The sequence below is a fragment of the Colobus angolensis genome, unplaced genomic scaffold, assembly GCF_000951035.1.
Source record: "Colobus angolensis palliatus isolate OR3802 unplaced genomic scaffold, Cang.pa_1.0 Scaffold128, whole genome shotgun sequence".
Lineage (NCBI taxonomy): Eukaryota > Metazoa > Chordata > Mammalia > Primates > Cercopithecidae > Colobus > Colobus angolensis.
The window spans coordinates 3687407-3712249 of record NW_012114030.1 but is presented as its reverse complement, the minus strand read 5'-3'; the positions used below and the strand labels follow the sequence as shown (position 1 = coordinate 3712249).

At 52.6% G+C, this 24843-nt stretch overlaps 1 protein-coding gene across 2 annotated transcripts in view; it reads right to left on the bottom strand.

The window, feature by feature from the left end:
• The window catches only part of ITGAD (integrin, alpha D), a 33818-nt gene extending 10004 nt beyond the window's left edge, over nucleotides 1–23814 (bottom strand). The window contains exons 1-20 of one of the 2 annotated variants that reach the window (XM_011933641.1): nucleotides 23741–23814; nucleotides 22800–22905; nucleotides 19702–19805; nucleotides 19498–19568; nucleotides 19264–19378; nucleotides 15238–15368; nucleotides 13794–13939; nucleotides 9449–9602; nucleotides 9201–9351; nucleotides 8614–8687; nucleotides 6635–6764; nucleotides 6281–6423; nucleotides 5955–6095; nucleotides 5654–5863; nucleotides 4209–4339; nucleotides 3930–4087; nucleotides 2559–2713; nucleotides 2174–2305; nucleotides 904–977; nucleotides 519–660 (exon numbers count right to left, since the gene is read on the bottom strand). In XM_011933641.1, coding sequence (XP_011789031.1) covers nucleotides 519–660; nucleotides 904–977; nucleotides 2174–2305; nucleotides 2559–2713; nucleotides 3930–4087; nucleotides 4209–4339; nucleotides 5654–5863; nucleotides 5955–6095; nucleotides 6281–6423; nucleotides 6635–6764; nucleotides 8614–8687; nucleotides 9201–9351; nucleotides 9449–9602; nucleotides 13794–13939; nucleotides 15238–15368; nucleotides 19264–19378; nucleotides 19498–19568; nucleotides 19702–19805; nucleotides 22800–22905; nucleotides 23741–23771 — 2499 coding nt within the window. In that variant the 5' untranslated portion in view covers nucleotides 23772–23814. Of the gene's footprint in view, nucleotides 1–518; nucleotides 661–903; nucleotides 978–2173; nucleotides 2306–2558; nucleotides 2714–3929; nucleotides 4088–4208; nucleotides 4340–5653; nucleotides 5867–5954; nucleotides 6096–6280; nucleotides 6424–6634; nucleotides 6765–8613; nucleotides 8688–9200; nucleotides 9352–9448; nucleotides 9603–13793; nucleotides 13940–15237; nucleotides 15369–19263; nucleotides 19379–19497; nucleotides 19569–19701; nucleotides 19806–22799; nucleotides 22906–23740 lie in introns of both variants that reach the window. The other variant, XM_011933640.1, reaches the window with a different exon arrangement.
• Nucleotides 23815–24843: the final 1029 nt, after the last annotated feature.

Genomic DNA, 24843 nt, shown 5'->3' with positions numbered 1-24843 from the left:
TGCCACTGCACTCCAGCCTGGGTGACAGAGTAAGACTCTTTCTCAAAAAAAAAACAAGAGAGGGAGGAAGGGAGGGACAGAGGGAGAGAGAGAGAAATACAAGGAAATGATGACCACAAAGTCAGAATAGTGATGACCTTTGGGGAGAGGATGGAGCTGTGATGGGGAAAGGTACACGGGGAGGGGGTTCTGGGGATACTAGCAGCGATTTATTTCTTGACTTGGATGTTAACTCTATGGTTTGTTTAATATTATTCATTAAACTGTATATATGCTTTACGCACTTTCTCATTCTCTCTCTCTCTCTCTGTGTGTGTGTGTGTGTGTGTGTGTGTGTGTGACAGAGAGAGAGAGAGTGCATATCATCTCTCTCTGTGTGTGTGTGTGTGTGTGTGTGTGTGACAGAGAGAGAGAGAGTGCATATCATCACAGAAAAATTTTAAAGAACACTCTGTAACTCCCAGGGCTACAGGGCAGGGGAGAGGCCCCCTCCCACTAGAGCCTACAGCAGTTGTTACCTGGGCTCCCAACACCCGTCGGTGGGACAGCCCTGCAGGGTAGTAGAGGCTGACCACAGTTCCGTAGGAATCCTCGCCCGCATTCCACACAGTCACAATCACATTGAGCTCTAGGGAGCTCCCCACGGTCAGAATCTTCAGGCTGAAGGGAAAGGACTGGGAGTGGAACTCCACTGAAGGGAAAGGCTGGGAGTGGGATTCCACTGGAAATAGACAGGAACTGGGAAGGGCAGGGCAGCCCCGGAAACTCTGGCGCTCTGGGCCAATAACATCCCAGTCAGCATCACTTTTGTTAGAAAGAGAGCCAGAGAGCAGCACAAGCATCCCAGGAGGATGCGGGACTCGGAAGCCCGAGTGTCTGGATATGAAAGGAGTTACAGCTCACCCTGAGAAGCTGAGGGTGACACCCAGGTCCCCTTCACAGAGGCCGTCTTGCCCACAGTTCTTCTCAAAGGGGAGCTGCAGCAAAACAGTACATTCTGTTCCCATCTGACATCTTAGTCTTTCTCCAAGCCCCGCCTTAGAAGCACCCACCAACATTGAGCATTACTAAGCCACTGCCCCCAGCACTTTGCTGAACACCAACAACAGGTGCAGGTGCGGTTTGGAGGTTGGCATATAAAAGAAAGATAGGCAAGATCCTTGGCTTCAAGGGACATAAAGTTCAGTTGAGTCACATCCAGCTTATCCTGGAACAATTATTCCAGAAACATTATTAAGTGCCAATAATTGTGCAGGTTCTGGGTTGGGTGAGGGCTGAGGGAAGGTGGAAATGACAGGCAAATTCAACATGGTTCCTATGCTCAAGGAAACTACAGTCCCAAGACAGCCTCAAATGTAGATGCAGATGGTTATAACAGCTGTGTGATACCTGCTGTGGCACCACCTTGGTGTAACAGGGACCAGAGAAGGAGCGGCAGCTGCTGAGCGTGGCCTTCAGAAGAGAGGGGGGTGAGGCTGGAGCTTCGCGGGGAGAGGGGAAGAGAAGGCAGAAGGCAGTGTTTTCCAAATGAGGGGCGAAAAAGGAACAAGGGCACAGAGGTAGGAATGAGGAAACTTGGGAGGGATCTGGGAATGAACAAGAGAGTCTGTGCTAGGGAAAAGCAGGAACCACCTGGGATGTGAGGTGGGAGCAGAGCCTAAGACCAGAAGGGAGAGCAAGGCTGGTGCATTTCCTAAAAGCATGCCTAGTAAGGGGCAGTGGGATGCTGTGAAGCCAGAGAGGCCAGGAGGCCAAGTCAGAGAGGACATCAGAGGGAAGGACCGGGGTCTTTGTAAATGCAAGGGGGATTACGCAGGGGAGTGAAAAGCATAGATTTGTATTTTAGGGCCAGTCGACTCCAGCTCCTCTATGGAAAATGGGTGGGAGGGTACAAGAATAGACATGGGAACCACTTTGTGTTGACTCTGGTGTAGGTAGGAGAGAATCGAGGGGCTGGGTGAAGGCAGCAGCTGGGACCAGGAGGAGAATGGGGTGGACTTCAGGTCAGTCCTGGAGACAGAACCCACAGGCCTGGGTGTGAGGAGGAGGGGAGAGACTGGAGTCAGGTTTCTGGGCTGGATGTGGTTGGGTGATTGGGAGCTACAGTGGATTCTTAAGTGCATGGAGACAAAATGAAGTCAGCACATCCCTGGGACTTCATTGGAAGACTCACAGAAGCAGTGAAGAGGTCTTGTGAGCCCATGGCCAGCACAGGGTGCAGGTTCTGTGGGGAGGGGATGGGCTGTCTCACCAGCGAGAAGTTGAGGTGCAGAATGATGGGGCTCACCACGTCCTCCACACAATCCTGAGGGAGAACAGGCTTTCAAGAACCTGCAGTCCTCTCTACGCTCCACCACAAGTCCTCTCCACTGCGTGCACTCCCCACTGCCCTGACAGTGCCCCCTCCAAGCAGTGGAGCCAAGTGCTCCTGCCCCAACTTTCCTCTCTCCAGCCCCAACATCCTAACCCTTCCCACCTCACTCAGCAGAGAACGGGGGTGCTCCAGGCCACCCTTGGGCTCCTCCTCACTCCCCCTTCTCAGAACCCAAAGTCCTCACTTTCAAAAGCAGCTTCAGGGTTTCACAGTGAACCCCCAGTCCCAGGGTTTTTCTTCGAGTCAAAGTCGGGTTCTTGGTTTCATCGAAAATGGCACGAGAAGTCAGACGGCCTGGGTCCAGTGCCAGATCAAACCTGACAGAGCTTTGGACGTCACCTGAAGTGCAGGGGAGAGTGGAAAATGAAAAGGCAGAAATAACCTAGAATGCTCTGTTTTCATTTATTTGTTCATGCAATGCGTGTTTGCCAGACACTTTTACGGGCCATGATCTGTACCACGTGCTGGGGATAAATGGACAGATGGATGATGGATGGATGGATGGATGGATGGATGGCTAGATAATAAATAGATGATAGATTAAATAGGTGATAGATGATAGATAATAGATGATAGATTTGGTAGATGAGAGATTAGATAGGTGATAGATCAGATAGATAGATGATAGATAATAGGTGATAGATGGGTAGATAGATGATAGATTAGATAGGTGATAGATTGGTAGATAGATGATACATTAGATAGGTGATAGATTAGATTAATAGATAATAGATAGATGATAGATTTGGTGGATAGATGATAGATTAGCTAGCTAGATGGATATGGCCCCACTCTCATGAACCTCACAGTTTAAGAGAGAAAGAAACCAAGCACATGGGCCGGGATGTCACAGCATGATCAGTGCAAGGGGAGGCTCTCCTGTGGTTCTAAGGATAGCACGCTCGCTGGACCTAGCCAGGCTGCCATCCCAGATGGACCATGGCTAAGCAGCCACCCAGAGAATGAGCAGGAACCAGGTGAGGAGTGGGGAGAACATCGGGGACCATGGGGACAGGGCCTAAGACCGGAAGGGACAGCAAAGCTGGAGCATTTGTGAAAAGCGTGCCTAATAAGGAAGTGTGGGATGCCATGAGGCCAGAGAGGCCAGGAGGCCAAGTCAGAGAGGGCATTGGAGGGAAGGACTGGGGTCTTTGTAAATGCAAGTAGGGGTTACTCAGGGGAGTGAGAAACCCAGATTTACATTTTAGGACCAGTCGACTGTAGTTCCTCTGTGGAAAATGGGTGGGAGGGTACAAGAAGAGATATGGTAACTGCTTCATGTCATGACTTCGGTGTAGGTGGAAGGGAATCAGGGGCTGGGGGAAGGCAGCGGCTGGGGCCCAGGAGAAAACTGGGTGGACTTCAGGTTAACCCTGGAGACAGAACCCACAGGCCCAGGTGTGAGGAAGAGGGGAGAGAATGAGCCAGGTTTCTGGCACGGGTGTTGAGTGGATGTGGAGGTGAGATTGGATTCCTGGGCCCATCCCATCCTCAGGATGGCATTGGGGCCCCTAATGGGATGAGGGGCCGGGGCCCCTTTATGGGGGAAACACACCTAGTTGGTCCAGTGAGCCTTTCTGGATGGTGAGACAGATGGTGGCGTCCCCAGCTTCCAGGGCACTGGGCCCCTCTTCCCAGCACCAGTACACAGCCTTGGCCACCTCTCCGGGGCTGAATCTCATGGTCACCCCCACTTTCAGCACTGGCAGACTCCTGAGGGGCAGGGTAGTGGGGAGGACAGAACACTGGCTTCTGGGAGGATAACAAGGCAGTGGGGGCCAGCACCGGTGAATCAGACACAACACGGGAGGGCAGGATGTTGAGGAGTTGCTACCTGAGCAAGAGCACCTGGCCCTGGGCCCCCACGGCCAGGTCTATCAGTCCGTCCTGGGTGAGGTCCTGACCCCCACTCAGCGCCTGCCCAAAATACTGCAGCCTAGGGGAGAGCTGGGAGCCGGCAATCCGCTGGCCAGAAGAGAAAAGGGTGAATCAGGCTGGAAGGTGGGGGACGAAGTTGGAAATAAGTAACAACGGGAATATGGAGGTAGGACCGTGGGAAAGGGAGAGGAGGGGTGAGTTGTGAACAGATGTCACCAACAAGAGCCTGAAAAGAGGAGGTAGGAGTCGGGAGATGATTGCTAAGAAACAGATGTAGGAGTGGAGATTGGAAGGGTGTCCTGGTGACCCAAGTGTCATTCATTCAATCAGTCTCTAGTTCCAGTTCTGACTCCTACACATATGAACCACAAGGCCATGGGCAAGGACTCAATCTTTCTGTGCTTCCATTTGCTTATCTTTCCAGTGACCCGCTGGCCAGAGAGATGGGAGAGGCGGAAGTCAAAGGGAGGCGATGGGAAAAGTTTGAGAAGAGAGATTTGGAAAAGAGATTATGGTGAAAGAGGATCTGAAGAGAGAAATTGGAAAGGAGAGATGTGGGGATAGAAATTGAAAGCAAATAGGCCAGGTGGCTCACACTTGTAATCCCAGCACTTTGGGAGGCTGAGGCGAGCAGATCAGCCTGACCAACATGGTGAAACCAAATCTGTACTAAAAATACAAAAATTAGCCAGGTATGGTGGCACACACCTGTAATCTCAGCTACTCGGGAGGCTGAGGCAGGAGAATTGCTTAAACCCAGCAGGCAGAGGTTGCAGTGAGCCAAGATTACGCCACTGCACTCCAGCCTGGGAGACAGAGTGAGACTGTCTCAAAAAAAATAAAAAAGAAAGAAAGCAAACAGGGTGAGGACCTTGGGATCCCCAAACAGAGAAGGGGGCTCTTTGGGTCCAACCCGTCATGAGGGTAAAGGTTGGTGAGGAAGTAAGAGCATAATAACAGGCGTAGAATATATTTGTGTATTCATTACTGGTCAGGTCACTCATGAACCTTCAGTGAGTGCAGTGGTGATTGCCTTAGCACTCTCACTGTTATTTCTACAAGAACACTAATAAGTTGGTTTTATCATTTCTGCATTTTATAGAAAGAAACTAAGGCTGACCAAGGCTGTCGGTCACCTGCCTAAGGCCACACAGCTCAGGATGGCTGGCCAGGCCAGGGATTTGAACTGACCTCTGACCTCAAAGCCTGTTCTCCTAACCATTAAGCTGCCCACACAGATGGAAGGCTTTCCAGAACAGAGAGAGGAGAGATGACGTGTGCTTAGCTGATGAACCACTGAAACAAGGAAGGGAATGGTGACAGAGACAGGAGGCTGCATTCAGTGAACTCAGGACATTGGAAAGAGCTGGGACTGGAAGAGGCTGAAGACAGGGGCCTCACCTGGCTGTGGGAGGGGCTGATGCTGGATTCTGAGGCTCCGTGAAACAGGTAGACAGCACCCCGGTTCTCCTGCTCTCCCGGGGCCCCAATGGCCACATCCGACAGCTTGTCCCCATTCACGTCCCCCAACACTGTCAGGGCTGCCCCAAAGCGGCCCCAGGGGTGGCCATGCTCCCCACAGAGAACAGCTTCACACTGCCACTGCACCCTCTGCTGAACACAAGCAGTGTCAGACCCCGACCCAGGCGACCTCCCCACCCACACTGGACTCCACTCAGCCCAGGTCCCATCAGCCACTCACCCCCCTGGGCAAGGGACACACGGACACCTGACCCCCTCGGGTCTGCTCATAGTAATGGGGGGCCCCGATGAGGATCAGGTCAGTGCTGCCATCACCATCCACATCCACAGAGCAGAGGGAGGCCCCGAAGTAGGAGCCGATCTGTGGGGCAGAGCCTGGGTCATGCTGCCTGTCCCCGCCAGAGGCAGCCCTGTGGGAAGGTCCCACCTCTCCCCAGGTACCAGGACCTCCCCCAAAGCCCCCAAAGCCCCTCCATCCTCTCCCCAGCCCTGGCCCAGCCACGGTCCCCACCCTCATCTTCCCCTCTGGCTCCTGTCACACCCAACCTGCATCCCCGTGACTTCGGCCTTCAGCCTCCATTGCCTGGACACCTGGGTGAAGATGGCAGCCTTCCCGGTGTGCTGGTAGCGGGGGGCCCCCAGGACCAGGCTCTGCACCCCCTTCCATAGGGCTAGCTCAGTGGAGTAACCTGAGGGGCCCAGGTCTCAGCACAAAGGCCCCCATTCCCCCTCGCCAGAACCCTGGACCCCTACCTCAGGCAGCTCAGCCCCCTTCTCCCCTCCCCAGAACCCTGGACCCCACCCTGGGCAGTGCAGCACCCATCCTCCCTCTCCAGAACCCTGGACCCCATCCCAGGCAGCGCATCTCCAACCTGTCCCCAACCCCTGGCCGTTTCTCACCGAGGTAAGAGTCCCTCATGTCCACATTCTCCTGAGACATGTTGATGAAGGTGGGGCTCATATTTGGGGAATACAGGAAGGCACCTCCAGACCAGCTAAAGCTCCCCACAGCCCCCAGGACGAGGCCATCCTGGGAGGAAAGAATTCCAGGGCTGGGCAGAGACTGGAGCAGGAAGACAGCATGTCCCAGAGACACGCCTGCCACCCGCATCACTTGCCATCCAGGCCTTTCTTCTCTGTCTTCCCAGCCCTCACCAGCAGCCTCTGTCCCCACAGCCACTGCTCCACCAGCTCACTCTCCTCTCACTCACCGCTCTATCTGCCCCTGCTGTGCTCACCACTGCCCCTCTGTCTACTGCCCCAGTCCCAGGCTTCCCCAAACCCAAATGTGCAGCCACCCTTGCTGGAAAACCATCGCCAAGGCCCTTCCGGTGGCACCTAGGACCCTTCCCCATCAAAGCCATGAAGCCTCCCTCTGTTCCAAAGCATATCAAGCCTTTGGCTGGGACACCTCCCTCCCCTTCTCGTTTTCTGGGACTCAGCTCATTTCCCCTCCCTGGAAGAGTCAACTTCAACTTCACCCTTTTTTTTTTTTTGAAACAGGCTGTTGCTCTGTCATGCAGGCTGTGATGCAGTGGCATAATCATAGCTCGCTGCGGTCTTGAACTCCTGGACTCATGCAATCCCTCCTGAGTAGTTGAGACCACAGGCACGTGCCATCACGCCTGGCTAATTTTTTAATTTTTTGTAGAGACAGGGTCTCACTATGTTGCCCAGGCTGTTCTCAAACTCCTGGCCTCAAGTGACCCTCCCACGTCAGCCTCCTAAAGTGCTGGGATTACAGGTGTGAGTCACTATGCCCGGCTGGAAAAGTCCACGTCAACGTCACCTCCTCTGCGAGGTCTTCCTCAGCTCCTTCAGGGAGCCACAGGCGTTTCCTCCTGGGTATACTTTCTTTATCGCTTTTTTGAACTTTTGATATGGATAATTTAGAACACATATAGAAGTAGAAATCAATGTATAATGAACCCCCAAGTACGTGTGACCTACCTTCAGTGATCAGTTCTTGACCAATCTTGTTTCATTTCACCACCCGCTAGACACCACCAAATTATTCTGAAGTAAACCCGTCCGGGGTTTTTTTTGTTTTGTTTTGTTTGAGACAGAGTCTCGTTCTGTCACCTAGGCTGGAGTGCAGTGGCACGATCTCGGTTGAGTGCAACCTCTGCCTCCCAGGTTCAAGCGATTCTCCTGCCTCAGCTTCCCAAGTAGCTGGGATTACAGGCACGAGCCACCATGCCCGGCTAATTTTCTTGTATTTTTAGTAGAGACAAGGTTTCGCCATGTTGGCCAGGTTGGTCTCAAACTCCTGACCTCAAGTGATCCGCCCGTCTCAACCTCCCAAAGTGCTGGGATTACAGACGTGAGCCACAGTGCCCGGCCCAGTCTGGATCCTTTGAACACACACGCACTTCGAAACCACATCTGTGATCCCACCTGGTCCTTCTCAGCCTCCAGCCCTCTTCTTCCAGGCTGCCTGGGCTCCCTGGGCTCTGGCAAGCCCAGCTCTCTCCCTCCGAGGACCTGGGTCCTGCCTCAGGCAGACCCAGGTCCGCCTGGCACTTGCTTTGTCCCGTGCCCAGAGCAGTCTCCCCTGATTTGTCCAGGGCCGGCTTTTTCCATTACTGAGACTCCTCTGGCCATCTCTCTCGCTACCCTGATGCTCAGTGCTGTCTGAGAGGCTCTTGCTTACTGTCTCCTCCACTAGAATACGTGATCCTTGAGAGCAGGAACCCAGGCCACCCTCTTCCCTGCTGTGCTCCTGGCCCCTAACATACAGCGTGGGGGCCTCTCCCCAGCAAGAGGGTGAAATTGAGGATGGGGTCTGATCTTGTTTATGTCTGGCTCCCAGCCCCCAGCCCAGGGTGGGCACAGAATTGATATCCAAGAGCTGTGGCTTGAGGGCAGACTCTACCCACCATTGTGAGGGCTGCGCTGAAGCCTTCTTGGGACATCTCATGCTGGAAGGAGCTGCTTGCCCTGGACTGGGTTCCTGTAGGGAAACAAGTCAGTGAAGTTCCTAGAAGCCGTGAGACACATGAGGACTCAGAACACAGGGAGGAGAACATGATCTGAAGCTTGGGTTCCAGAGAGCAATTTTGAGTGAGTTGTGAACAGGAATGGCCCATCAAGACTGCACAGGACAGGCTGGGAGCGGTGGCTCATGCCTGTAATCCCAGTACTTTGAGAGGCTAAGGTTGTCGAATGACCTGAGGTCAGGTGTTCGAGACCAGCCTGGCCAACATGGCAAAACCCCACCTCTACTAAAAATACAAAACTTAGCTGGGCATGGTGGCGCGTGCCTGTAATCCCAGCTACTCAGGGGGCTGAGGCAGGAGAATCACTTGAACCCAGGAGGCAGAGGTTGCAGTGAGCCAAGATCGTGCCACTGTACTCCAGCCTGGGGACAAAGTGAGACTCCATCTCAAAAGAAAAAATAAAAGACTGCACAGGACAATTGGGTGGGGACCCCTTGGCTCCCAGGAGCACCCTTGCTCCTGTTTACCCTCAACTGCATAGATCTTCTCCTGCAGCTGCTTCTGGATGCTGCCAAGGGCTGCAAAGTTGTCCACCTTGAACACGTGGTCCTGTGGAGGCGCTGAGCCGATGGTGTTCAGCTCCTGCCTGGCGGTGGGTTCCTGGAAAGCGTGTCCCACCTGCAGCAGAGAGGCAGCTGAGGAGGAGGAGCCCAGCAGCACTGCACCTGCAGGAGGTACAGGCTGAGCCTGGGGCAGGGGTGAAGAAGAGGCGCACCCCAATAGCGTAGCGAATGATGCCAGCCTTCTCTGCCTGGGGGATGACATCTCTGTATTCCAGGGGGTCTTTGTATTTCTGCCCATCTGTGATGACAATGAGGATCTTCTTGGCACTCTTGCGGGCCCCGTTCTTTTGATGAAATAGTTGTGTCCTGTCAGGGAGGAAAGGAAGATGACTCTACTGAGATGTGATTGATTCTGGAAAGACATCATTTGCCGTGCTCTCATCTGGAGAGGCTGCGGAGTCCTGGCACCCTCACATTCTATCAGGCATGTTAGGGAATTGATTTGGCCATTTTTGGTTTTCTTTTGAGACAGAGTCTCACTCTGATGCCCAGGCTCTGGAGTGCAGTGGCGTGATCTCGGTTCACTGCAACCTCCACCTCCCGAGTTCAAGCGATCCTCCTGTGTCAGCCTCCCGAGCAGTTGGGATTACAGGTGCCCACCACCATGACTGGCTAATTTTTGTATTTTTAGTAGAGATGAGGTTTTACCATGTTGGTCAGGCTGTTCTCAAACTCCTGACCTCAAGTGATCCACCAGCCTCAGCCTCCCAATGTGCTGGGATTTCAGGTGTGAGCCACCGTGCCCAGCTAATTTGGCCATTTTTGAAAGCCACACAAACCATAATTAGATCAATAATAAAGGAAGTCACATTCTTTGTTTCTAAATTCTATCCAAGGCTGAACTCTCTTCCCCAGAGGAAGTGTGGTTCAAAGCAGGGGCTTTGGAGTCAGGCACACTTTGGGGATGGGACTTAACCTCTCCGGGCCTCTGCCTCTCTCCATGTATGATGAGGATGGCTGTGCTGTAGCTGTCTCTAAAGATGGCCCCCAGTGAACCACACCTGGTTCCCTCCCACAGTGGACCTGGCCTCGCTGAGTCCCACTCTCATCAGTAGCATGTGGTAGAAGTGACACCATGCCAATTATAGGTCTCAGAAGCCTTGGTTTCTTTTGCTTTTGCACTTTTGGGAGCCCTGAGCCACAATGAGAGAAGTCTGGCTGCCCTATTGGAGGCACCCATGGAGTGGTCTCATGGAAGAAGGCCACCGGAAGTAAGAGGCTCAGCCGTCCCCACCAAGCCTGCCTTCCAGCATATCCCCACCCAGGCACCAGACACTAGCTTAGTGCTGGATTGTTTAACTCACTTAATTTGGGAATGGTTTGTTAGGCAACAGTAGATAACTGAAACAAGTAGTGTCAGGTTATCCTAAAGATTAAACAAGGTCAAGCTTTTACAGTGAATGGCCTGTGGGTGACTACTAATTAGATGACAGCTGTAACAAACAATTAAACATGTACCTATTGGCCGGGCACAGTGGCCCACACCTGTAATCCCAGCACCTTGGGAGGCCAAGGTGGGAGGATCACGAGGTCAGGAGTTTGAGATCACCCTGACCAACATGGTGAAACCCCATCCCTACTAAAAATACAAAACTTAGCCGGGTGTTGTGGCGCATGCCTGTGGTCCCAGCTACTCAGGAGTCTGAGGCAGGAGAATCGCTTGAACCTGGGAGGCGGAGGTTGCAGTGAGCTGAGATCACGCCATTGCACTCCAGCCTGGGCGACAGTGAGACTCTGTCTCAAAAAAAAAAAAAAAGTAACTGCCTGCTCATGCAACTCTATAAACTCACAGCAAATACACACAGGTACCAAATATAATATTGGAAATAACCCAAATATCCAACACTGGGGAAAGGGTTTAGCCAGTCATGACCTAGCCTGTTAGTAGACACAGCCATTTCAAAGGAAAGCAGTATGGGAGGCCGAGGCAGGAGGATCTCTCAAGGGCCAGAGTTCAAGACCAGCCCAGGCAACATAGCAAGACCCCGTCTCTACAAAAAAAGTTTTAAAAAATTAGCCAGATATGGTGGCATGCACCTGTGATCCCAACTCGGGAGGTTGAGTCAGGAGGAGGCTTCAGTGAGCCATGATCGTGCCACTGCACCCCAGCCTGGGTAACAGAGTGAGACCTATCTCAAAAAAAAAATAAAAAGGAAAACAAAAAATTGTGGACCTAGATGAGGTGGGGAAAAAACCCAAACAGGATGAAAATAGTTTCTGCCCTGAATGTGACCATACAAAATAAGCCTGAATAAAGATGAGGATGGAAGTGGCATTGTGCTATGCGGCTGAGATTTATTGATTCACTTGCAAGTATCCCTTGATGTTACTGAAATACTGTAGGGTGGTTGACTAGAGGGACTGTGGGTAATGTAATACTTCTTTTTAAAAAAGTTTCCTTACTGTTATTGTCATTTGGGTTTTGCTTTTTTTTTTTTTTGTAATAAAACTTCTTTTTAAAAAAAGAAGAAAAGGACCGGGCGCGGTGGCTCAAGCCTGTAATCCCAGCACTTTGGGAGGCTGAGACGGGCGGATCACGAGCTCAGGAGATCGAGACCATCCTGGCTAACACAGTGAAACCCCGTCTCTACTAAAAAAAAAATACAAAAATCTAGCCGGGCGAGGTGGCGGGCGCCTGTAGTCCCAGCTACTCGGGAGGCTGAGGCAGGAGAATGGCGTAAACCCGGGAGGCGGAGCTTGCAGTGAGCTGAGATCCGGCCACTGCACTCCAGCCTGGGCGACAGAGCTAGACTCCGTCTCAAAAAAAAAAAAAAAGAAAAAGAAAAGAAAGAAAAGAAGAAAGAAAAGGAAGAGGCTGAGCGTGGTGGCTCACCACGCCTGTAATCCCAGCATTTGGGAGGCCAAGGCGGGCAGATCACTTGAGGTCAGGAGTTCGAGACCAGCCTGGCCAACATGGTGAAACCCCATCTCTACTAAAAATACAAACATTAGCCAGGTGTGGTGGTGCAGGCCTGTAGTCCCAGCTGCTCAGAGGCTGAGGCAGGAGAATTGCTTGAACTGGAAATACAAAAATTAGCCAGACATGGTGGTGTGCACTTGTAATCCCAGCTACTTGGGAAGCTGAGGCAGGAGAATTGCTTGAACCCAGGAGATGGAGGTTGCAGTGACCCAAGATTGTGCCATTGCACTGCAGCCTGGGTGACAGAGTGAGACTCTGTCTAAAAAAACAAGACAGAGAGAGAGAGAAGAAAGGAAGGAAGGGAGGGAAAGGAGGAAGGGAAGAAGGGAGGAAGGGAAGAAAGAAAGGAGGGAAGAAAGAAAGGAGGGAAGAAGAAAGGGAGGAAGGGAAGGGAAGGGAAGGGAAGGGAAGGAAAGGGAAGGGAAAGGAAGGGAAGGGAAGGGCCGGCGGCTGGGAGGTCCAATCCTTGGCTGAGTCCAGCCCTGAGATGGGCTTGGCTCTGGGGAGCGGAGGCTGCTGGGAAATTCCCTGCACTCTGGGCTTGAGAGCATTACTGGAGTTGGTGAGAACCACTTGGTCACCTCTGCCTCATTCATTTTTTCTCCCAGGCCCCACCACTGGAAGAACTTTGAGGGGTGAGGTGGAGACTCCGGGAGGGGGACACTCCTGTGTTACTTTAATCTTACAGGACAGACAGAGGCCTTCCTCTGGGTTGCTGAGTCACAAGGGGCCACCGTTCAAGGCAGAAGATCCTCCCAGAAGTAAAGATGGTGTGTTTGGCGGGAGCATCTCTTGCTTAAGCCAAATTCTAGCAGCACCCCATGGCCGCTCCCAGGGGTGTGTGCAGGAAGCCAAGGATCCCCGACCTTCAGCCCAGCTCCTTCCCACAAGAACCACATGGCCTTCTCGGGGCCCCCGCCTCCTACATCATTTTAGGCATAGACTACATGTGCACAAGGCAGGCCCATGGTGAGTGCCTGAGTAGCACAGGGGTTACACAGGGGTGAGGGATGCAGGGGAGGAGGTGAGTAGGGAGAAAGGCACCAGGACCAGCTTGGGTGACAATTCCTGAGTCCCTGACTGCTCCATTCTCTGATAAAACCTCAGGCATTTATCTGACACCTCCTGTGTGCCCCGAGCTGAGCACCCCACACACATGATCTCAATCCTAAGCTGTGAGCTTATCCTCATCTGAGAGTCGCTGAGACTTAAAGCCCATCACTCCCAGGGTTACACCCAGAGTAGCTCGTGGGGAGTCAGGATGGAAGCCTGATGTATCTGAGCCAAAGCCCGGGCCTCTGGCTGCTGTGGGGTGGGGAGGGGTTCTGGGATCCAGGCTCTGCAGAACCAGGCAAAGGGAAGGCACAGCTGCAGAGGAGCCTAGTCCTATATCAGGGAGACCGGCAGTGAGGCAGCCAGGAGCACCCCGTGGGGAGGTTCTCTCTGCAGCCCTGACATGCCCCTTGGTAGCCCCTTGCCCCGGAGCCTCCCTCAGCCTCTGAGAAGAGCTGTGCTGACCCAGGGTTAGGAAGTGGGGGTGGCAGCCACATTGGCAGGCCAGGGTCGGGGGTGCTTACACCACTTGCAGGATGCCCGTGGCTGTGAACGTCAGGCCTTTCAGTTGGGTGATGGGATCCACCAGGCTCTGCTGGCTCCGGCTGGTCCGGAATTGGGTGAAGGTGAAGTGGATCTTCAGGTGGTTTGAGTACTGCATCAGTGCGAACTGCAAGGGCCAGCGGGGAGGGCCCAGGGTTCAGTGCCTGTTACTATTGTTTATTTTAATTTTTTGTAGAGACAGGGTCTCTCAACCTCCTGGCCTCAAGTGATCCTCCTGCCTCAGCCTCCCAAGTAGCTGGAACTACAGGCACACGTCACCATGCCTGGCTTTGTGTTTTGTTTTGTTTTGGTTTGGTTTGGTTTTGGTAGAGACAAGGTCTCACTATATTGCCCAGGCCGGTCTCGAACTCCTGGCCTCAAGCAATCCTCCCACCTCAGCCTCCCAAAGTGCTGGGATTACAGGTGTGAGCCACCACACTAAGCCATATTGTTTTTAGTTTTAGTAAACTTTATTTTGGAATTATTTTGGATTTACAAACCATTTCCCATGTGTTTTGAGGCCCTACAAATAATATACTGAAACCCAGAGAAGACAATTCACTGGCCCAAAAATACGAAATATAAACTGGAAAATCTAAACCAAATCATGTTTTCTTCACAGTTTACTAAAAATAACCTTGCCAACCACAATATTTGCTACCCTTAGCTTATAAAAAATTTATCACACATTAAATCACTATGTGTATTTCCTCAATTCTCAAGTATTTGTGGCTGGGCGTAGTGACTCATGGCTGTAATCCCAGCACTTTGAGAGACCAAGGTGGGAGGACTATTTGAGCCAGGAGTTGGAGACCAGGTTGGGCAATATAGCAAGACCCCATCTCTACAAATACAAATTTTAACAAATTAGCCAGGCATGGTGGCATGCACCTGTAGTCCCAACTACTCGGGAGGCTGAGGCAAGAGGATCACTTGAGCCTAGGAGATCAAGCCTGCAGTGAGCGATGATTGCACCCCCACACTGCAGGCTGGATGACAGACAAGACCCTGTTTAAAAAACAACAAATTGGGGGGTTTTGCACATACATAGACACTAGTTATTGGAAAATAAAATAATAAGAGTATATCATTAGTTACATAGAAAATACAATAAATCATCAATCAGTTGGCTGAGTTATAGTCAGTCAAATTTCATAGCAAAATTATTTTTTAAACACTTTCAATGTTTTTAAACAGCAGAAACATTGTATTTCCTGTTGCTTTGGGATATATATTAAATGCCAAGGGGTGGTGCCTCCTAGGTCAGGGCTCAAGTTGGGCCTGCGCTGGGACCATAGCTTCATCCTCCATTCCAGCCCCATTGCATACGGCTCCACTGGCCTGCCCCCACACCCCCCCAGGATGCCTCTCCCAGGCCAGCCTCCCCCATCCCCCAACCCCCAGCCCCAGGTGCCCAGTCTTCACCAGGGTGTCAGTGCCCTCAAACTGGTCCATGACAGCTTGGACAAAGCCCTTCATCTGGTTAAAGTCATTTTGGTTAATGCTTCCAGAGCCATCGATTAGGAAGACGATGTCCATCTCTTGATGTGGACACTCTGTGGGGGAATGGGGAGGAATTGGAGATGCACTGTGGGGGCCCAGCCCTGTCCTAGAGCTCCTGCTCAACAGAGCCTGGGAGCTGTTCTTGGCATCCCCACCTGGTTTCCGACCCCTCCTTGGAGGAGGTCCCAATCTGCCACCCCAGCCCCCTGCTCCCTCCCTCCCACATGGCCTAGAAAGAGGGAGATGAGAACCCAGGGCCCAGGTGGGCTCCTCATTCATTTAATCAACAAATGTTCATTAAACACAGATGCTGGGGGTGCCACAAGCATCACGGGCGAATGTTTAGCAAAGTGGTTCAGGGTGCGTGTTCTGGAGCCAGTGTGCCTGGGCTAAACCCCAGCTCAGCCATGTGCTAATTGGTGAATTCAGGCACTTTACTTAACTTCTCTGGACTTCAGTGTCCCTTTCTGTAAAATAAAGGTAATAGCAGTGGCTGCCATGTGGGATTACTGCAAGGATAAAGCAACACGCACATGGATGCTGGAGACAAGTCCTGGCCCTCCGCCAGGGTCAGCCACTGGCACAATTCTCACCATGTGCCAGGCACCTTCGAGGCCTGTAGGATATGCCTGTAGGGATGCTGTGGGGGTGGGGCAGGGATCCACCCCAGACCCAGCCCTAATCCCCGGTCAGATCAGAGGTCCTCATTTCCAGCTATGTGGAGTTGGCTCTGAGTTGAGTCCCTTCCCAGGAATCATGCTAGGCAGAGGGGAGCTCTTGCCCACGGGGACACCTCCTGCACCTGGAGGTAGCCTTTACCAATGACTGGTTCAGTGTCTGAAGGGCCAGCTGCACTCTGAGCCCCCCAGGCACTGGCTGAGGCCTCTGGTTTTTTCATTTTTTGTTTTTTTGAGGCAGAGTCTCACTGTCACCCAGGCTGGAGTATAGTGGTGTGATCACAGGTCAGTGCAGCCTCGATCTGGGAAGCTCAGGCAATTCTCCCACCTCAGCCTCCTGAGTAGCTGGTACTACAGGCGTGCACCGCCTTGCCTGGCTAATTTTTGTATATTTTTGTAGAGATGGAGTTTCGTCATGTTGCCCGGGCTGATCTCAAACTCCTGGGCTCTAATGATCCACCCACCTCGGCCTCCCAAAGCGCTGGGATGACAGACAAGCACCCCTGTGCTGGACTTGGGCCTCTGTTATGATTGCATTGCGTCCACCCTTCATGCTCCCATGGAAGCGGCACCCAAGAACATTCCCAGTTGGGCGTGATGGCTCACACCTGTAATCCTAGCACTTTGGGACGCTGAGGTGGGTGGATTACTTGAGGCCAGGAGTTCGAAACCAGCCTGGCCAACATGGTGAAACCCCATCTCTACTAAAAATACAAAAAAATTAGCCAGGCATGGTGGAGGGTGCCTGTAATCCTAGCTATTTGGGAGGCTGAGGCAGGAGAATCACTTGAACCTGGGAGGCAGAGGCTGCAGTGAGCCGAGATTATGCCATTGCACTCCAGCCTGGGCGACAGAGTGAGACTCCATCGCAAAAAAAAAAAAAAAGGCCGGGCGCGGTGGCTCAAGCCTGTAATCCCAGCACTTTGGGAGGCCGAGACGGGCAGATCACGAGGTCAGGAGATCGAGACCATCCTGGCTAACACCGTGAAACCCCGTCTCTACTAAAAAATACAAAAAACTAGCCGGGCGAGGTGGCGGGCGCCTGTAGTCCCAGCTACTCGGGAGGCTGAGGCAGGAGAATGGCGGGAACCCGGGAGGCGGAGCTTGCAGTGAGCTGAGATCCGGCCACTACACTCTAGCCTGGGCGACAGAGTGAGACTCCGTCTCAAAAAAAAAAAAAAAAAAAGGAACATTCCCAAGTGACCTCAGAGTCTGTAGAGTTTGCTCTGCAATCGTGAGGACACATCATATGCACATAAACAAACAAGAATTTTCATACTGTCCCCAGGCTCATGGCCGGTGTGGCCTGTGTTCAGGGCCCAGCTGGTATCTCCACCAGCAGCCACATCCTGTGCTGCCCACAGGGCGGTGGGAGATCAGGCCATCAGAGCACTAAGGTGTGAGGCCCACACCACAGGGCTGTGGTTTCTGTCCCCTGCCCACCACTGCAGAAAAAAAATGCCTTTTCCTCTTTCCTCTCCCCCACCCCACCTGCTCGACCACTTGGTGCTTCAAGGGTGCTGGGGAGAAACAGAAGGTCACTTCCCTTCCTGCTTCTTCAATCACCAGCAAATCTTGACATCCATGGGGCAGGCTGCTGATTCCCCAGAAGCTCCCCTTTTTTGCCCACATCTGGGCAGCCAGCGTCTTACAGTGGTGCTTGTTTTTCCAGCTGCATCAAGAAACCACCCTCTCATCCTCTCTCAAGCCAGGTCTGTGGCAAATCCTCTCACAATGTCTCTTCTGTTTTCTTGGTCTTTTTATTGTATCCCCTGGGCTTCCACTAGCAGAAGCCTGGACATGTCCTTTTGAAAAATGACCCCACCAATCAGGCAAGGATGGCTCAAGTTCTGGGCTCTGCCTCTTGCTATTGATGGGAACTTATCTATCTGAACCTTGGTTTTCTCATCTGTAAAATGGGAACGGGCCTGCCCACCACCCGGGATGTTGTGAGGATGCAATAAGGTGATTCCTACCACGTACTCAGCACTGCCTGGCACACAGGTGATGCTCAGAGGACCCTTGAGTGGATCCTCAAGGACACCCTCCTTGCCTGCACCAGGTTTATGCTCCAGTCCCATTTGCATCAGGCACCCCACCTCATGAGTTCCAGAGACGGCTGTGAGAAGACATTTACCCCTTGTTTTTAAGTGCCACCTCCCTAACCTGGCTTCACAGACATCTCAGGCTGGGCACGATCCCCCCAAGAGCCCTGGATGTGCCTTCCCCCTTCCCTCAGTCCCCTCCATAGACTCCACCCTCACCATTTGCTCTGGGAATGTTTCTGCTGCTGCTCCACCTTTGTCTAAAGGCCCAGCATGCCTGTCGTCATGGCCTCTCTAGTCTGAAGCCCCACCCTCGGTGGGGCTCCTCTCTGCCCCCATCAGAACTTTCACTCCTCAGACCGGGCTTGAGGACTCATGCCTGTCATCCCAACACTTTGAGAGTCTGTGGCAGAGGATTATTTGAGCTCAGGAGTTCAAGATCAGCCTGGGCAACAGAGCAAGACTCCCATTTCTACAAAAACACAATGTTTTAAAATTAGCCAGGTGTGATGCATGTACCTGCAGTCCCAACTACTCGGTAGGCTAAGGGAGGAGGATCACTTGAGCCCAGGAGTTCGAGGCTGCAGTGAGCTATGATTGCACCACTGCACTCCAGCCTGGGCGACATAGCAAGACTCTGTCTCAAAAAAAATTAACAGGGTGTGGTGGTGCATGCAGCCTGACAGAGACTCTGTTTTTTGTTTTTTTGAGATGGAGTTTTGCTCTTGTCACCCAGGCTGGAGTGCAATGGCACAATCTCGGCTCACTGCAACCTCTGCCTTCTGGGTTCAAGTGATTCTCCTGCCTCAGTCTCCCGAATGGCTGGGATTACAGGCGCACACCACATCCAGCTTTTTTTTTTTTTTTTTTTTTTTTTTTTTTTAGTAGAGGGGTTTCACCACATTGGCCAGGCTAGTCTCGAATTCCTGACCTCAGGTGATCCTCCCACCTCAGCCTCATAAAGTGCTGGGATTACAGGCCTAAGCCACTGTGCCGGGCGGGGACCCTGTCTTATAAAGAAAAAAAATGTGAAGAAAAACCCTACAAAGAACTTCTACCCTGGAGCAGCAGGGCTCCTGCCTGAGCTGCCCTCCCCTCCTGGCTTCTCTCCTAGCCACACTTGGCCCTCCAGGGAGGGCACATGGGCCCAGACACAGGCCTCACGCCTGCTCACCCTCAGTGCCAGCATGTGCTCCACAGGGAACCGTGGCCTGTCGGGGACCTACCTGGCAGGGCGTCGGGGACTGTCTGGATGACCTCCCAGTGCGAGCCCAGCAGGAGGCAGGAACCCTTTGAGTACGAGTTCTCCCCACAGTCTCTGTGCAGGGTCGGGCCACAGGCCTGGAGGCAGGAACCTGTGAGCCAGGAGCCCCTAGCACCCCCTCCTCCTTCACCCCCAGCCCCAGCCTCCTCCCCTACAACCCCTCTCCCCGCCACCATAGCCCAAAGCACTCACTCACCAGGAGCCAGGAGCGGTTGGTGGAGGCTGCTAGGGTCAGGCCCAAGGACATGTTCACGGCCTCGGGGCGGACTGCGAGGGCAGACACGTGGGGTCTCACTCACAGCACACACTCATTTGCGGGGAGGGTCTGGACTGGAAGCTAAGCGGGGGCGCAGTTGGGTCCAGGAGGGTTGAGGGGCCCAATTCCCAGGTGGTCACTCACTGTGCAGCGGGATGGGCTGGCACACGCCGGTGGCAGCTGTGCAGTCATACAGCCGTCCCGTCTGGTTGGCCGCCACCACCTCCAGAGGTGCTCCCACCACGAGTCTGGAGACACAACCATGGCCATGTCACTGTAGCCACGGGAGGGGTGGGAGCAGCGGGCACTGGGGGCGAGGAAGTGTCCCTCCATGGGGAAGTGAGACTTTGTGAGGGAAATCTCCTGGCATTTGCCATTTGGCAGAATATCCAGAAATCAGGGCCCGAGTATAACCCACAGATGCCCAGGGGTCATGCTGGGGTTTATTTGGTTTTGAGTGTGCATACGTGTGTATGTGTGTATTTATGTTTAGAAATTTTTTTTAACATTCACCAAAAAGAAAACTATTTAAAGACCAAAATGGCATTTCCCAATCATGGGTATGTACATTGCGTTTCTGAGTTGCCATTATTTTGAATCACCCAAGAAATAAGATCATCTCAAGTTAATTGGAACGATTTCCTGAAGACATGTGCTTTCAAAACAAATAGTTGATTCTGTAATTCACTGGACCAATTTAAATATTATATAAGCAATTTCAATTGGTAAAGCAGTGTACTACGATCCATAACTATATGTAGACTTATGTAGAGTCCATGGTTTATTTGCAAAAATCCCTGAGTGGGAAAGTTTTTTAATTTCGGAAATGTTTTCTCACTACCCACAATCTCCTCACTCCAGTGAGAAAAACAGACAAATACTGGTGTATGTTAATGCGCCAAGCAAGGTTTCGTTAAATGGCCATGTGAGGGCTCCTTCTAGGTGCCGCTCCTTTACAGAAAGCTACAATCCCTGTGCGTCATGATTCAGGGGATGCCTAAGGCTTTGTGAGGAAAATCTGAGCATTGGCTAGAGAGGCAGCAGTTTGGAACCTGCTGATACAAACGACGAGCAAACCTTTAGTGTAGCCCATCAACCCGCATGTTTTTCGAGACGGAGTTTCACTCTGTCGCCCAGGCTGGAGTGCAATGGCATGATCTCGGCTCACTGCCACCTCCACCTCCCAGGTTCAAGCGAATCTCCTGTGTCAGTCACCCAGCTAACTGGGATTACAGGCGTCACACCAGGCTAATTTTTGTATTTTTCAGTAGAGACAGGGTTTCACCATATTGGTCAGGCTGGTCTCGAACTCTTGACCTTAGGTGATCCACCCACCTCAGCCTCCCAAAGTGCTAGGATTATAGGCATGAGCCACCACACTCAGCCAATGTATTCTTTTTTTAAAATGTGGCCTGAAAAACTGATGGTCACAGAAGTCTGACCACTGGTTCTCTGAGTTTGTTGGGTAATGAGAAGGGGTCCATGGCAGCCCTGTGCCTGTGGGATTTTACACAGGAGCAGCTGACCTAGGTGGGGCTCACCCAGGCACAAACATGTGTATCCCTCATCAAGTTGGGTCTTTCGGATTCGTGCACTTCAGTTGGCCACATTTCGCAATAAATAAAAACAAAACCCTGGTGCCTGGCACTTGCTTCCATCCCCCCAGACTGCTGGTCACGTGAGGAAGGGAGAGGGATGCGCAACTGGAGCTCGGTGACCTCTCCCAGCTCCTTGTGACCAGCTGAGCCTTCCTGTCCACTGGGGCTCACTGCCAGCACCACTTCCTCCATGGAGCCCTCCTGTGTCTGCTCTCTCCCTGTCTGCGCCCCCCAGACCTTGGTGACGCCTGTGTCACACTGTGACTGGAACTCTCTGGGGCAGGAGAATGTGAGCTCCTGGAAGCGGGGGCAGGCTCATCATTTGTGGGTCCCAATTCGAAAGAAAAATGTGGGGTCTCTTGGGCTTGAGGGGCTCTTACCTTTCTTCTGCTCTGTCCCTCAATCTGTTCTGGGAATTTTTTATTTGCTATGCAGTGTCCCACTCCCTCAGGGTACTCCCAGGGTGAGCGCACCTAACTGACTTTACCCAGCTCATGCCAGGGGTGGAAGGTGACAGTGGTCATTGCTCCCATGTGTGTGGGGGAGCCAGCAGCTGATGCCCCTTCCCTAGGAGGTGGTGGGAGGTGGGGCTGCTGCTGAGCTAAGGCTCCAAACCCCCAGTGCGTCTCCCTTCTCCCATAATTCTCTTTTTTATTTTGGTGGAGTCTCACCCTGTCACCCAGACTGGAGTAAAGTGGCACGATCTCGGCTCGCTGCAACCTCCACCTCCCAGGTTCAAGCGATTCTCCTGTCTCAGCCTCCTAAGTATCTGGGATTACAGGTGCCTGCCACCATGCCCAGCTAATTTTTTTTTTTTTTTTTTGCATTTTTAGTAGAGACAAGGTTTTGCTGTGTTGGCCAAATTGGTCTCAAACTCCTGACCTCAGATGATGTGCCTGCCTCGGCCTCCCAAAATGTTGGGATTATAGGCGTGAGCCATGGTGCCCAGCCCTGCCATCATTCTTTACTTACAAAACACAAATGCACAGATAAAATCATTAAGAATTGGCAAGGCAGAGTGGCTCACACCTGTAATCCCAGCACTTTGGGAGGCCAAGGCAGGAGGACTGCTTGAGCCCAGGAGTTCAGCCAGTCTGGACAATATAGCAAGACTCCATTTCTATAAAAAGCAAAACAAAACAAAACAAAAAACAGGCGTGATGGCATGCACCTGTGGTCCCAGCTATTCAGGAGGCTGAGGTGAGAGGATCACTTTGCCCGGGAGTTTGAGTCTGCAGTAAGCTGTGACTGCACCACTGCACTCCAGCTTGGGCAACAGAGCTGGAGTAAAAATAAAAATAAAAATCATCAGGAATTTCAAGAGGTTAAGGGCAGAACATTAAACTCCAAACTTAATGAGTGTAGGCCCTGTGTGACTGCACTGGCCCCCAAGAAGTGGGCCCTGCCTGAAAGGCAGGTTCAAGGCCTCCCTCCTGAGATAAGGTGGGGTCTCGTCTAGAGTTCTGTGGCCCTTCCTGGAATTGAGAATAATACATGCTGGTATCAGGGCCTCTAAGGAGCCAAGGAAAGACTTCTTACCCCTGCTGCCCTTCCTCCAGGACGCCTCCCTGGGGTAACCCGTGTGTACCCATCCACAGGACATGATGCAGTGGAGGTTGGGGAAGGAGGGTGAGTGGGGCCTACCGAGATCCACCAAACTGCACCACGCTCTGCCCAAAGCCGCCTGCATCCTCCTGGAAGATGGTGGGCTCCTCCACATCCAGGTTGAATCCATGAAAAGAAGCCAGGACTGAGGAATATTTGGTGGGGGTGGGAGGGAGTGGGAGTTAAAGAAGCCCCAATCCCTCGGACCTCCCAGCCTCTTTTTTTTTTTTTGAGATGAAGTCTCGCTGTGTTGCCCAGGCTGGAGTGTAGTGGCACAATCTCGGCTAACTGCAACCTCCATCTCCTGGGTTCAAGCGATTCTCCTGCCTCAGCTTCCCAAGTAGCTGGGATTACAAGTTCATGCCACCATGCCCCGCTAATTTTTGTATTTTTGGTAAAGACGGGGTTTCACCATATTGGCCAGGCTGGTCACAAACTCCTGACCTCAGGGGATCTGCCCATCTCCCTCCCAAAGTGCATCCCAAAGTGCTGGGATTATAGGCGTGAGCCAGTGCACCTGGCCAAGCCTGATTTTTGATGGCACATGAATGTGGCTGTGATGCAGTTTTCAGCAGGGGGACTCTTCCCTACGTGGAGTCAGGACTTGGGGGAAACAGGCCCAGGGAGATGATGTCCAACCTTTCCCCCTCCCTGGTGGCTTCTGTGGCCTTCCATTCCCGGGGGAGGCTGGGGAGACCTCTCTCACCCACACCAGGGACCCCATCAGCGGGAGCGGGGAAGCCTGGGACAACATAGCCAGCTGGAGAGGTAGCTTAGTCACCACATGAGCACAGATCCTGAGCCCCTCTTCGTTCAGGTCACACTCTCCTGACTCTGGGCCACTCGCACACGAAGCACTCCCCTGCCTCAGCTCCTCATGAGAGTGGTGGGAGCCGTCCACCAGCCCCTAGCCTGCCCTCCCAGATGGAGTCCCCTCAGAATCCCTCCAAGCTTCTCCCCAGCCCCCTGGCCCCACTCACCACTCAGAAGCAGCACGGTGCCTAAGGTCATCCCTGAGCAGCGCGTCGAGGGGAAGTGGAAGGTTGGGGACACAGCACAGAAGGTGCTCACCCTCCCAGGGGTTAGTTGAAATAATGATTCAGGGCCTTCACGCGGCAGGAGGAGGGGCACAGTGGGTAGGAGGGCCCTGGCTAATTAAGGAACAGAAGTGGGGGCAGGGGCCAACGACACCCTGGGGAAAAACCCTCATCCTGTCCCCCTCCACCACCTGCAGGGACCTGGCTTCCTTCTCCCAGAAGACCGCCTGTCTCCAGGCCTCAGGAGCCAGTTGGTATCCAGGGAGCCCCATAGCTCTCTGACGTCCCACAGGAGTGGAAGGGCAGGAAGCAGAACAGCGGTAGAGGCCTCCACGTATGGATGTGAGCCTGGAGAGGGGCAGGGAGAAGGGGAGCTAGGCCAGGGTGTGATTTCAAAAAGCAGAACCCATCCAGAGGAGAATGGACACCCAAAATAACAAAGTCATGCCATGGGCTGCTACTCAGCAAGAAACAAAATCAAACTACAGACCAGATGCCGCCGCCCATGCCTGTGGTCCCAGAGCTTTGGTGAGGCCAAGGCAGGTGGATTGTTTGAGGCCAACAGTTCGAGACCAGTCTGGGCAACATAGCCAGACCCTGTCTTTACAATAAATAAATAAATAACAAAAACAAACTACAGTTCTGTACAACAACACAGGTTAACTCAATTTTATCTTAAGTAAAAGAAACCAGACACCAGAATGCCTAATGTCTGGCTCCTTTCATATACGAGTTAGAGAATGGGCAAAATTCATCTACGAAGATGGAGATCAGAAGAATGGTTGCCTACGGTGGGGCAGAGAGGAAACTTTTTCTTTTCTTTTTTTTTTTTTTTTGACAAGTTTTGCTGTGTCACCCACGCTGGAATGTGGTGGCATGATCAGGGCTCACTGTAGCCTCAAATTCCCAGACTCAAGCAATTCTCCCACCTCAGCCTCCCAGTCATGGGATTACAGATGCACACCACCATGCCCAGCTAGCTTTTTTTGTTTTTTGTAGAGATGAGATCTCACCAGGTTGCCCATGCTGATCTTGAGCTCCTGGAC